The sequence below is a fragment of the Sinocyclocheilus grahami genome, unplaced genomic scaffold (genome assembly GCF_001515645.1).
Source record: "Sinocyclocheilus grahami isolate Dianchi unplaced genomic scaffold, SAMN03320097.WGS_v1.1 scaffold106.1, whole genome shotgun sequence".
Taxonomy (NCBI): Eukaryota; Metazoa; Chordata; class Actinopteri; order Cypriniformes; family Cyprinidae; genus Sinocyclocheilus; species Sinocyclocheilus grahami.
Window position 1 is genome coordinate 3,790,188 of NW_015505285.1, and position 15,082 is coordinate 3,805,269.

Genomic DNA, 15,082 nt, shown 5'->3' on the forward strand with positions numbered 1-15,082 from the left:
GTGAGGGGAGCGATGCTTCCAGAGTGTGTCGACAGAGACACACTCGATGAGTGGAGCCCAAGGTACCGGGGTCTAAACCAACTCAGAGAAAGGGAACGAGTTTAAAAACGCATACAGAATTTCAGAAAAGTGGGCAAAGCATAACACTGCACGTGCACACTTACCAGCTATGTGGATTTTAGAAAGTGCGCAAAGCATAATGTGCACACTTACCACTTATGTGGAATTTTAGAAAGTGCGCAAAGCTTAACGTGCACTTACCATAGTATGGATTTAAGAGTTTTCCAAGCATCTGCTCACAGATACCCGGAAGTACTGGGCCAAACAGGAGAGGCAAGCTCAAATACAACCCTCTAAGGTGAGGGGAGCACTGTCTGAGACAGCATTACACAAGAAGGTTCTCGCAAATGCCACCTATACTTCCCGCTCGATGCCTCAGCAAGAGGGGATATCCTGGTGATCGGGAGGCCCCTCAGGGCGACCTAGATACGGTAAACCAGACAGGGCAGCCTGAAAGCATAAGCCCAGCCCAGACGTCCATGAAAGTTTTTGCAGTGCCGTGCCGGGGGCCTGATGATCAAGAAGGCTCCCGCAGAAGCCTGTGACCTGGCCGCATGATCCAGGAAGTATGAAGCCGAAACCCGGCTTATCGTATCATCTGGACATATATCGACGAGTGAAATAAACACTGCACGTCGAACACCCAGTTTCTGAATCCAGCAGAGGGGGTGCTCACCAAGGACCTACCCTAGAAAAAGGACAGAAACACACAGGTCCCAGGAAACACTGCAAAGAAAGCTAGCAGAAGGGTTATACACACAACCACCAGCGCGCTTTAAACACACACACACACACACATATTTATATACAGTATATATACTGTATATATATATATCTTTTTTTTTTTTAATGGATAGTACTCACCCACCATGGTTCCCGCGTCGGAGCCCTGTCCGGAGAAGCCTCTAGACCGGACCATCAGTAAGGTTGTCACTATAAAGCCATAGAACCAACCAAAACATCATAGGTCCAGTAGGAGACTGTTATGAAGGAAGTTCCCACCTAACCTCGGTCAGGTGGAGAGATGGTGGTTACAGGGGAATTGGGAAGGGGAAGATAAGGGCAGATGTTAAACCCCCCGAAGGAAATGAGTAGATACTCAAGTATTACTCTGATCCGGACGAAAACGCTGATGCCTTGTCTGGATCACATCCCTTCGGTCTTGCCTACCTCCCTTTGACCCGCGATTTTTCCTACCCCTACCTGCAGGCGGGGGAGGAGCGCGAGTCGCGACACTAGCCTTCTGTGTTCGTCTCTGATCCTCAAACCGAGACGGGCCAGGACCCCTGGGTTGTTCAGGCTCAGACCTGGACCTTCGTGGAATGAAGGATTTGAAGGCCACTGAGCACGCCTTCGCCTCCCTGAACTTCTCGACCACCGTTTCAACGGAGGAACCAAAAAGTTCAGAGTGCGAAACCGGGGCATCGAGAAGAAAGCCCCTTTCTTTCCCCCCGATGTCTGCCAGGTTCACCCACAGATGCCTCTTCGTCACTACCATAGCTGCAATGGATCTGCCCATAGCAGAGGCGGCCTGCTTAGTAGCACGGAGAGTGAGATCCGTGGTGCGGCGCAACTCAGCTACCTCATCAGGAGAAAGGCCCTCGCCTTTATCCATGTCTTTCAGCAGGTCAGCCTGGAATGCCTGGAGCACCGCCATCATGTGCAAAGAAGCGAAAGCCTGACCTGCTGCTGCGTATGCCCTGCCATTCAAGCGAGATGTAATCTGAAGGGGCTTGGATGGCAAGGAGGGAGTTTTAAGAGAAGATGTCTCACCCATAGAGAGATTGCTGGCTAGCGTCTCTTCTACCAGGGGCAACCTCTCATAGCCGTTTTCACGCATCGCCTTGATGTTGGCATAACTGGTATACTGGAACCGATGGATGCGTGAGGAAAACGTCCTCTTCCATTCCTTCTCGATCTCAGTATGGAGATCAGGAAGGAAAGGAAGGCTCACCTGAGCTGGAGGGCTATGGCCAGAAAGATAACCTTCATCGAGACGACCTCGTGACGTCACTTCCTTAGTCCGCTTCCACGGCAAGAGCTCATCTTATGCAGGGCAGGAGGATTGGGAAGGCTCAGCCTCAGCTTCTTCGCCCTCCTCAGACATTCCCTGCTCTTCCTGGGCTGAACCCAGCAGAGCACTGGCCCCTGGATCAGAAGATGTTAAAGAAATAACATCATCCTCCAGCGGCTCATTCTCGTCCACAGCCGACTAGCGCAAGTGGGAAAGCCCCTCTTCGGCCAGGTCCACCTGCGATCCCCACAAGCTCATTCTCCTCCGTGCCTAAGCAGCGGCAGGTCCTGAACCGCAGGAAACAGATGGCTGCCCCTCTTTACTCGAAAAAAAGACAAACGAGAACGGAACTTTGTCATTGAAAAACGCTCGCAGTGTACGCAGATTGCCCCCTCGAGGACATTGCGTGCATGCTCTTTGCCCAAAGAAACAACGCATAGATCGTGTGTGTCATCGGGTGTTAAATAGCGATGACGCGGATGCACACATCTTCTAAATGCGTTGCTAGTGCTCGCCATAATGAATGAATAGAGATCGCTCTTACCACGGAAATGCACGCTTCAAACAAAACAGTCAGTGAAGATGAAGAAGAGGATGATGTGTTCTCCCGGCGCCTATTTATACTATAGTCACACCGGTAGTGACGTCATGGCTGTCACCGGCCAATGTGTTGTTGGTGTTTTTTCAATGTATGCTTCAGACATGGGTCACGACGAGGCGTTCCCCATAGCGACCCCTAGAGGACGCAGTTCAAAGTTCCCATGAAAGGGAATTGAAGATTTAGTGATGTGAATCAATGTCAAGGACATGCAAGTGAAAAATTTAATCATCTAAAATATTGAGGCAAGTACAGACTATATCTTATTTTTATATATATGCATTTTATGTTTGACAATGGTTGTATTGTTTTAAAATGTATACCCTAATACATTTTTTGTAAATAATTTTGCTTGTGCTGTCTTTCTTTAAAAAAATGGCAAAAATACCAATAAAAAAAAGTATGGCCAAAAGTATAAATTTCAAGGTTTGATAAATATTTTCCTAAAAACAGCATAAATTAATAAGTGGTCACAAACATTACACAACAGCCAGAAACTGGGACTGCAATTGAGGAAAACTATTGATCTTTAAATTGGTCCTATTATGCTCTTTTACAAAGTCTTGATTTTGTTTTGGGGGTGTACTAGAACATGCTCTCATACTTGGTGGTTCGAAAAACGCATTATTTTTCACATGATTTACATTATTAAAATACCTTTCTCCCCATCCTGGCACAAACGGCTCGATTAGTTCCAACTTTGATGAAGGTCCGCCTTCCGAAAAACAAAATGTGTTGTGATTGGTTAGCTTTCCCAGTGCATTACGATTGGCGAACAGCTTAGACGGTGTTTCAGTACTGCCACGCCCCTTGCTCCGTCTTTCAACAAAAGCTTTTTGGCGAATCCGGCAGGCACTGTACTCCCTCATGTTGTGGAAGCTGTCCTCAGTAAAATGCGCAGCACACAATAGCAAATTGGGGTTATAATGCTCAGGGACAGAGTTAAAAAATAAATTGCAACCACTATTTTCTATGAGTATAGGCACACCGGCGGTGCCGCTCTGCATCTGTCCGCGGCGCCCAGCTACATCATGTTGTACTTGTAAGAATTGTTCTAGGCATGCCGAAAATTTGAAGCTACAGCACAGCAGCTCTTCTTTTTCGTTTTCTCTGATGCACAAACCCTGCAGCAGCACTTCTTCTTCGTCGTCTCGTCTGATGCACTCACTCAACCAAGCGTTCTAACCACAACCTCGCCCCTCCCCACCCCCCAACCATTCGAATTTCTGTAGGCGGGAATTCATTTTAATGATATTCTAATGGGTCGCTTTGTGGTATCACAAAGCCCGGAAAACAAACACTGTAGTCCAAACGAGCCGTTCGTTGTAGTTCTTGAAAAGGGATTTTTTAAAAACGAAAAATTTCCCATTGGAGTGGACTTTGAGATTTGTAACTTTCTAGATCTTTTTTTATGCCCAAACATACACACTACACACTGACTAAAATTTAAAAAGTGAAAAAGCATAATAGGACCCCTTTAAAGACATCAGGTTTATCCAAGTGCTGTGGATTTCTTAAACCTGTTGTGAAATTTGAGTCAAAACATGCCAAACCATTTTCTAGCATTGTCCAAAATAATCCAAAACAATAGGAATATCTAACACACCGTCAATTATGCTTTGTTTTACCCTTTCTTTTTCTGTCCATCTTCCAGATAAGAGCATGCCATGCATGAACATCAGGTACCTGAGAGCATCTGGGCTCACAAGGAATGTGAGTTTAATCTGGAAAGCAATGTTTTATAGTGCAGTATATATTATTTGTGGCTTCTTTTCATTTATTAATAAAAATAATTATTTATATGACATTTGTCTAATATCGTAACTAGAGCTATATCCCCTGGCGCACCTTTATTATGGATTTAGACCTTTTTTTCAACTTTCTCTGGGTTAAAATGACAGAAATCCAAAAAAAAAAACTACAGAGATCTAAATCCTGTCCAAATCAGTACATGACATCACAGATGTCCTCTGTTAATAATTTAAAAAACCTAATCCTGTCCAAACAGTGCAAAAGAGAGATAAGTGTAGTGAGAAGCACAGATTGAGAGAGAAAGAAAATGAGAAATTATGAAAAGAAAGGACAAATAAATAACCTCAGAAAACAATAAAGAAGCTCAGAGGCCTGACTTGCTGGCCCAGATGCAGGCAGCATGTCTGTCAGAGCCAGTAAGCAACTGACAGAGCAGTCACATCATATCAATGTCTGTGCTGGCTAGCAGGTTCTCTGCACATCTCTCCCTGCCTTCATCATTCCCTATTCCTCCCTCCAAATCCACTTCTTTGCTTTCTCCACTCCTTTGTTTTTTTTTTTGCTTTCTCTCCTGGCATTTGCAAAATAGCATCTTTCTCTATATTAAAACACTGTATATGTAAATAAAATACTCTATCCGTTACATCCAACAGCCGTAATTCAATGTACACAGTTGTGGAAATTATGTTATACAACAAGATTATCTACAAATACGGTGCCCTTAAGTGAACATACAGAGCATTATACGAAAACATCTTTTGGTTTGTATGATGCCAGGGTACTACGACAGATGCACAAACACTGAATGGCTTTAAGAGAGATACATTTAATAGTAAGATTATTATAAAGAGCCATTATTTTTTAGCTGAGTTGCAAAGATACGAACAGCCAGATGAAGTGTATTGTATGTGGATGGTTTCAGGTTGCATGGTATCGTGGATGAAGGAGCGGACAAATCACAAGCTGATAAAAAAGCCTCTATGCTAATATTTGCCAACTTTTAAGGAAAAACCTTCATGCAAGTCCTGGCTGCTATAACGTAAACATGAGTGATAAAGTGCTTTTAACATGTTAGCCTGAGAAAATGGGTAGAGAAACTGTTACACACATCACTGGTACAGACATCTGCCACATTGTCCAGCTCAAGTTTTAAAGTCCCCCTGTGGTGAAAATCAAGTTTTTTATGTTGTTTATTTGTCTATGTGTTGTTTTTAATATGCTTTTAGACAAACCATGTGCCAATCCATTTATCAACACCATTGCTGAGTATTTTCTCCTTAAAACAATAGTTTCCCAAAGGCAGTCACAGAAACGCGGTTTGAAACAGCCTTTGTTTAGCTACGTCACAAAACTCAATAACCAGTCGCGTCAAGGGATCCTATCCTTAGCATATAATTAACTGTGCTGCAAAGCAGAGGGTCTAGTGAGAAGGCAGCCAGGTTAATCCGGTAACAGTTATATTTTTTCTGTATATGTTTCGTCAACTGTTAATATTTCCCCCTATTTTCACGATGTCATGTGCTGTTAGCGCTTATTTATTTGTATTTAGAACCGCTAACTTGAATAACAACCCGCGGTCAGACGCAGCTCTCCCGCATTGACATCCGCACGTCACACGCGTATGTTCGCGGGCGCGATTTTTAAGATGCACATATTTCTATAATCTAGGTAGATGATTTTGATCATCAGGGATCCCTGTGTTAGTTATATAAAATAATAATTTATATACATGTATATATACATACACACACACACACACATAAAAATGTATAATTTATGTTCAATCCTTCAGTAATGAACTCTTTCAGCGCATGTGAATCAGTGGGTAAACCACCACAGGCTTACTACAATACATGTATTATGGGTCAGAACACAAACTTTATCAGCATTGCAGGGGAAAAAGTGTAAGTATGATTCTCTGAAACAATAAATAATATGAGTACATGGATGTCTCTGAATTAATTGTTAGAGTATGGCGGTCTTAAACTGCTTATAGTGACAGTATGATAGTTTTTTAACAGTTTATATTGTATATATAGAGTATGGCTCTTTAAAATAGTTTACAGTCGTAAGTACACCTCTCTAATATGGTTAATAATGTAAATACAACTGTCTACAACAGTTAATTAGTTCACTTAAATGGTTAACAGTTCTCAAAAACTGATTAGAGTGCTAGTATGGTTCTCCAAAATGGTTAAATTTGAGTAAGGTCCTTTAAAATAGTTAACAATAAAGTACACACCTCTATAATGGTTAATAGTGTAAGAACGGCTGTCTGTAACAGTTATTAGAGTATGGTTCACTTAAACAGTTGTTCTCTAGCGTTATTATGGTTCACTGAAGCAGTTAATATTGTAAGTATGGATCTTTAATATAACAGTCTCAAGTACACCTCTCTGAAACGGTTAATAGTGTGAGCATGTTTGTTAATGTGGTTAACAGTTTGAGTAACAGTTCTGTACAACTGTTAAATGTAGAGTATGGTTCACTTAAACAGTTAAGTTCTCTAGCGCTTTTACGGTTCTCCAAAGCAGTTAATATTGTAATATAGTTCACAATAGGCTAACTACATCTCTCTAAAACATTTTGTGGTGTTAGCACCATTCTTCTTGAAATGTTTAACATTGTGAGCAGGCTACAGTTCTTTATAACAACAATAGTTAAGAGTCTTAACCTGTATAAAACTGTTTATTGTGTGAGTAGGCTACAGCTGTCTACAACGGTTGACATAGTTCTCTAACAGTTGCTCACTAAACAGTTTATAGAGCTAGTATACAGTTCGCTGAAACTGTTAATTATGTGATTAAAATTCTTTAAATAGTTAACGGTCTTAAGTGCGCATCTCTAAAGCGGTTAGTCTATATGACTCTTTAAACAGTGCGAACATGATCTAAAACAGCTGTGTAATTCTGTGAAGTTTAACAGTTTTAGAGAACCATACATTATTGAACAGTTCAGAGTGTGCTTCTGCATGTTTCCCTTTAACTCAATGCAGTAACGCGATACGGTTCTCTAACTAAAACAGTTTAGAGTGCGAGTATGATTCTCCCGTAAAACTTTCCATTACCCCCCTCCGCCTTCACAAACACACATTCCTGACAAATCCTGAACCGAAACTCACCGGAATTATCGGCCAAACTGGACAAGCCGGACAACGCCAGGAGCAGCAGCCCCATGAAGCACATCTGTCCTCCGAACAACTCCTTACGCTTTTTCCTCCGCGCTTTGATCTTCTTCTGCTGGAGCATCTCTTGCAGCGGTCGAGCCCACACGCGAACACACGCATCCCCATCCATCACCACAGCTCAACACAGCTACAAATGTCACAAACCCAGACAGATATGGTGCGACTGAGAGTTTTAAGCCGGAAGATGAAACGCCGAACGACTCTAGTGTGTTTGCTGCGTTGACGTGAATATTCCCCCTATATGACTTCAAACTGTAATGTGGTGAAATAAAGATGCTGCGCGCGCCCCATGGATGAGTCAGTTTGGTGCCAGTTCTCTCAGGACACAAACTGCTCCTGCTGAGAGATCGAGGATGTAGAGGAGGAGAGAGCGCGAGAGGGAGGGAGGGGTGAAAGTAAGGAAGTGAACGCAGTCAGAGAGAGACGGAGAAACTGGAACGCAGCTGTTCTAATGGTGCACTACCTAGGATGAAGTCCATGCAATGAGAGAGAAAGAGAGAGAGAGAGAGATAGGTGGGCTGGGACGAGGGGCAGTTGTTGGTGCGTTTAAAAGGAGGCGCATTAGTCCGATTTACCGCAAACAAAACCCTCTGCTCATCGCCACCCTCTATTGGTAGCATTTTGCTGGTTTATTAGCAGATACATGCGATAAGATACGCTGAATTCACATTTGAATTACTGTCAAAACTAGAATTCTTCAAAAATGTTATTTTATTGATATGCGCTGCAAATAGTAGGCTATAGTTTATACCGGGCCTAGTTGTCAGTGTTACTTAAATATAAGGTTTTATGTCAAACGTCCAAAATATATCAATTATAATAATAATAATAAATATTCGGGGTTTTTTTGTGTGAATTTTGTTCTAAAAAAATAATTAAATCAATTGAAAATTTTATTTCATATATGTCTTGATATAAATTCAAATAAAATTCAAATATTATACTAATATATTTATGCTACAGCTGTTGGGTAAAGATGAAATGAAACCACTCTAGCATACATACAGACTTGCCTTCAGTTATTCAGTTAGCTACAGTCAAACCAAAAGTTATTTAGACACTAGATATAATTTTTTATATTTTTTTACTAGTGGGTGCAGGACACTATACTTCATTTATGTAAGTGAGGATAGCAAAATGAAACTCTGACATATTATACCCAAAAATTATTCATACAGTGGACTACCAGTAAAACTGATGCACATTTGGGACCAAAAATTATTCAGACACTTTGACCTGACCATGTTTTGCTTAAGTGTTTTTCTTTAATTGCTAATACGACCTTTTTACACCACAGGCTGAAGACAATTAACCATTGCTTGGTATTGGTTGACCTAAATTTGTATTATCTAACTGTGTACTTAAATTTAACAGCTGACAGCTATTCAGCCTAATTTATTACCAAAGTTATCTGACATTATCAAGATGATTTATTTTCTGACACAGTTTAACTCTGAGTTTTTGTCATATTTTATTACCATTTTCTAAACTATAGCGAATAAACTGTGATAATGTGAAAAATGTTGAAGGTGTCATTTTCATCCAAAAGGTTGAACTGTGCTCTGAGGACAAGGTTATTTTTCATAAATGTTAGGTTGGGGCAAGTTGTCACATGTTTTTTCATTGGCCATTTTTGATTCAAATGTTATACATTTATACAATTTAGTAATAATAGGATAATCAATGGCAGTGAAAATGTTTAATAGCTTTTTACAGCCTGTACTTTAAGGTACAGATTCTACAGAATGTGTCTACACACACAACATAAGTTATATGTCTAAATATTATATAAATGATAAATAAAATTCACTGTAAAAGGTGTGACAGCTTGCCTCAGACTCCCCTATATCTTCTTAAACTATCTCACCAGTTAGTGAATCACAGCAGGTCCATGCACCTGATCAGTATTTTCTCATTATGCACCATAATACCTGCTTTCTGAGTTTGTCTCAAAACCACACAGCTGCAGCTCTTGTATAGCTATTGCTTTTTAAATACTTTACAGGTACAAACAGCAGAAACGTTTTTTCCCCTCCCTGAAATATGTTAAACACTGCAGAGATAGAGCTGCTCGGTGCTCTGTATGTTTTCGCTTCGTCAAATACTGAGCACTGTTCCAGCCAGCACTGTCAGCAGCTGTGTCGACTCCCACTGACCGCTTGCATTAGGCTTGCTTGCCTAATGCCACTGCTAGGACAACAATGCACTTTTTATGGAGAGAAGCAAAGAGTGGGCGATGAGCCTATTAGATTATATTGGACCGCGTTGCAATGGGTACATACTGACAGATTGGGTGTAATCTCTGTCCATAACCCAAGACTTCTGAGTCTCAGATTCTTCAGTGGGACATATTGAATGAAGAGTTAGCTGTTGAAGTGGGTTTTTCCAATCTGCTTGCATCAGCAAAGATTGACAAAGTGTGAAAATATTGTTTGGTTATTTTACCTAACATTTACACAGGATGGTAGATTAAAACAAGGTAGTGTAAGCTCTTTAGCCACTGTTTACCCAGCCCATGTGACATCGGTCCTTTTTTAGCCCCTCTTCTGCTTTCATCTATAGCTTGTGATCTGTGCTTCACCTGTTTCTCTCTGCTATGAATCTGTGTGTAATTCAGTTTGTCTTTTGATGTGTTATTAGCCTCCTATTGTCTTGGTGTTCCATATCCATCTGTGTAGTAATTGTTCACTAACAAAATCTTTTTTCAACACCTTTGATCACCACGGTCGGTTCTTTAATATGCATTTAAAAGGGTCAGAATGCAGCAGGCAGAATCACTATGTAAATATCACATGTGTTTTATGTGGAACGTTAGATGCCTTAGGTGAATTTCCATAATGACACGAGTGACTCACCATTTTGATACGTTTCAAGTCATCTGCTCCTGTCAACCTTACTGTAATGTCTTTGGTGGAAAACCCCTTGATCGAAGATCATACACTTATTATTATTATTTTTTACAGTGCAGTGTCAGAGTTAGCTCCCATGCCCTAAACCAGATTCACAGTTATTTGCATTTATTCTGCCCATTCATGCTGCCAAGTCATAGATATGGTCAGTTTCCTGTTACTTAAAAGAATAGTTCACCCAGAAATAAAAACTTTGCTTAATATTTACTCACACTCAGGCCATCCAAGATGTAGATGAGTATGTTTCTTTAGCAGAACAGACTTTGAGAAATTTTACATTATATCACTTGATCACCAATCGATCCTCTGCAGTGAATGGGGGCCATCAGAATGAGAGTTTAAACAGCTGATAAAAACATGACAATAATCCACAAGTAATCCCCACAACTCCGGTCCATCAATCAATGTCTCGTGAAGTGAAAAGCTGTGTGCCTATAAGAGACACATCAATCATTAAGGCATTTTAACTTTAAAATGTTGCTTCTGACCAAAAAAAAAAAAAACACTTCAGTGAAAAGTCCATCTTCTGTTGTCCTCTCACATTTAAGTCCACCAACATATTTGTTTAGAATTGTTTTCACTTGTAAACAGTCTTTGATCTGTGCATATTTCTCTCCTGATAACTTTGTCACTCGAGAAATCAATATTATGGATTGAGGAGAGAAGTTAAAAAAGTCTTGATGGATTTGTTTATTACAAACACAACGCTTTTATTAGCTGTTTACACTCTCATTCTGATGGCACCCATTCACCGCAGAGGATCCAAGTGATGCGATTCAAAATTACTCCAAATCTGTTTAGATGAAGAAACAATCCTAAATCTTGGACAGCCCAAGGTTAATAAAAAAAACATTTTTATTTCTGGGTCAACTATTTCTTTAAGTGTCTAAATACCTCTTAAAATATTCCAGCATTAATGGAATACATGGTTAATAGCAGTTGTCCTTTCACCATTAGTTGGCTAGAAAGAGAATAGGAAGAAAGAAATGTAAAGAAAGTTACAGAGGATGTTAAAATATGAATATAGCGTGAAATGGAGAGTAACAGAAGAACAAAGTAGGCCTGGTGAAATGAGGTTAAAATAAGAAACAGATGAGTGTAGATGTTTTGTGCAGTGTCTCAAACACAGACACACACTTAATGGCATATCTGCAACGTGATGGAAGAATAGAAACAGGACACATGCTAAATGATGCAAACTGTTGTAAACGTTGCTTTCTGAATTTTTAAAGTGGTAACAGTCAGATGACTGATATGAAAGGTTTTAAGTTTTCACACATGCATTTCGCCATTCATCCAACAGATGACATCTCTTTCTTTTCCTTTCACCTCTTTTCTTCTTAATTTTAAATTACTTTGATTTAATAGAAATAAGTGCTTACTTAAAGCAGTCCTTTCGATGAGAATCCTGAATTTTTTCTCTCTTCCCAAAAGTTTTTAAATTACTTTCCATCTCTGTCTTCATAGTCAGATGGTGACATCCATTAGAAGTCAACATTATTAATGCATTTAATAATTTCTCTGCTCTCAGTTCTCAGTTGTGTGATGTTATAAATCCATTTTACAGTTCACTCACATGCTTCAGGTTAGGATTTGAACTTTAACATTTTGCTTTGCTTCTCAGCAATAAACTCTGCTTAGAGCCTAGTAGCAAATTATATCAATTTGTAGACGTAACAAAAACAAAATGACATATTTCTATCAATAAAACAAGACTATCTTTGTGAATACGAATTTAATACATAAAAGATCTCAATGACACAGACATTATTTCAAAGCTGTCATTTCATGAAGTTATGCTTGCCAACAGCTGAGAAAAAGAGACTGGTTCTCTTAGCCCATATACTTTAACTGAAAACATATTCATTTCTACTGTAGAAATGGAGTTAAAAAAATTATATTAAATTATAATTTATAATAAATAAAATAACAAGTCAAGCATATGGCTGTTTTGATCTATATTTCACATGTTCCACTGACAACAATAACAATAATTTATTTAATTAAAATGTGTTTTATCAATGATTTATTATTATTGTTATTATTATTATTGGATCTAATGGCAATAAATACATTTGTATTACTATTGTTGTTGTTGTTGTCATTTGTAGACCTAATATTAATATGATTTTATTGAGTGGTCTTCCACACATATGTCCTTCAGCACTGAATGAAGCAGTGGAACAGGAAGTGTGTTTCCTAGGATGAAAGAGATCTGGTTGAAAAGGAACCACACATGATTGATCAAGCCCAAAGCGAAACACTAGGATTTAGAGGGACCAGAGGCATAATTTAGAGAAGGTTTGAATAAAAAATTATGTGGAATTCACATAATTGCAAACAAAGAGATTATTAGCGTATACTCTTCCAGCTCGGTGGTCAAATTTCCAATTTGTATGGCACCTTGCTCTCTGCGTCTAGATATAGATACACTCAAGCAAAGGCTTTGACTGAGAGCAGATAATTTTACTCAAGGACACACAGAGGTGCTCTGATTTACCATCAAGGACAGAGAGAAAAAAAGGTCTTATGAATTAGCAATGTATCTTCATGGAAGACACTCTTTCTCTTCTTTTAGATATAATTTCATCATCTAACAATGTTTCCAATTAATTGGTATATGTTAACTCAAATACATGCATGGGGGAATCAAGCAACTGTGTGAAAACTAAACAATTTAATTCAGCAATCTCCCTCCTTGATGTTCACTCTTCTAACGTTTTTGCTTTGGCAAGAACAAATACTTCAAATCAATTTGATTGATTTCCACTATGATGTCCCCAGAAAGTGTCCATTTCTTTTTATCTTTGATGTTGTTTGATGGCCCATTCTTTGATATAACCAGTTACAGATTGCTTCATCTGAGTCTTTACAATTCACATTACGTAATAAACGTATACTTGTGATACATCAGATTACATCCATCTTAAATTCTAACTTAGTTAATGGCAGATGTTTCTGATTGAGAAAGATGAAAGTTGCCTGCAAAGGTTTCAGGAAGCACCTGCCTCTGATCCGATGCCCAGTGGAGGAATTGACTTTTGGTTCATAAAAGAAAACTGATATTCTGATATAGTGACATTCTCACTAATATTCAGCTTAGCTTTGCCTCTCCAATAATTTCCACTTTTCTTTTACATTCACAATTATTTCACAAAAGAAGATTATTAAAAATATATGGTAAATAAACTCACTTCCCTTATTGCATAGCATAATATGGAACATCCACCAACCAATACCATAACAACAACAATGCTGATCAAAAACAAGAGGTAAACACAAGGGTATATATACACGGTTAACGAGGAACTTACTAGACCAGAACCAGGTTTGCACAGTTGAGGACCAGGTGTGCAATATTATCATGGCTGAGAAGGAATCAACAAAGAAGGTCTGCAATATCAGGGAGAAATCCATACATTAGGTTTCCCATTAATCTCAAAAGCTATTGTTCAGCTTTGGATACCTTAGAATGGCTGTCATGGCTTTCAAAGATAAAATATCTATATAAAAACTATATAAAACATCTATCAAAATCTAAGCACGACAAAAACAAATATTATAAATGAAGAACACAGACAATTAGTGTAGCTGCAATAATGGGAAATCATTCTATGAACAGCCATAATTATTGTCTCACACGCAGTGTTTTTGCCTGTCTATATTTACTTTTCTTAAAGCTAATCTACTGTAGCTATTTGCACTTGTTCAGAAATTGACACCTTTTCTTCTCCTCCTACTGTGCTGAAATTAGTGAGAGGTGGTTTCTGGGTAGTTGACCTGAGGTTAAAAACATCTCTCTGTAATATGGTGTGATGCTCTCTGGATGCTTAATCCTCCTGGGCTTTGAGGGATTATTCTCTCTTTTTCTCTCTCTCTGGCGCTTTCTCATCGACTCAGTCCTCCTGTTATACAGCACATTCATCCTTTTGTTGTCTCACCTCACATGTTTCATTCAAAACATGCAAGCATTATATATGGATCCGGTTTTTCTGTAAATTTACTGTTAAAAATATCCATTCTCAGACACACACACAATCAAAGCTTTAGCAATTAGCGAGTGATTCATTTCGACGTTTCCAAAATGATCAATATTACCCAATCCACACCACTCTTAAAACAGCTCTCATCTCTGTTAAACTTGAGCTTAATAGCCCTAATCAAGAATCCAGTTTCAGTCCTATCCTCCCCAGTTCAATCTCAAACACTGCCATCTAAATCCTCTCATCATCTGCCAAACCACTTCAAGTTTTCACTGTCAAGTTTATTTACAATTCTTTTTCTTCAAGAGTGCATTAAAGTATTCTGTTTCGGAAAAAGAGCCCCTTTTTTCTTTTAAACAAGCCTCCATTTTCCACCCGGCAAGTTATCAATTCCCTCATCACGTCAAAGATCTGTGGTGATTACTGTAACTCATGCCTGTCTCCCCAGTGGAGGACAAAAGACACCTATTGACACACACATCATTCACAATGTCAATATGGATGGACAGTGCTACCAGAGAAGCCCTATTATTGAACTTCTGCAGAAAGAAAGAAAGAAGAAAGAAAGAAAATGATGAA

The 15,082-nt window shown here is 39.2% G+C and overlaps 1 protein-coding gene across 1 annotated transcript in view; it reads right to left on the minus strand.

Moving 5' to 3' along the window:
* LOC107588710 (sodium/potassium/calcium exchanger 3-like) overlaps positions 1 to 8,079 on the minus strand; it is a 75,930-nt gene extending 67,851 nt beyond the window's left edge. The window contains exon 1 of the mRNA XM_016276922.1: positions 7,546 to 8,079. Coding sequence (XP_016132408.1) covers positions 7,546 to 7,720 — 175 coding nt within the window. The 5' untranslated portion in view covers positions 7,721 to 8,079. The remainder of the gene's footprint in view (positions 1 to 7,545) is intronic.
* Positions 8,080 to 15,082: the final 7,003 nt, after the last annotated feature.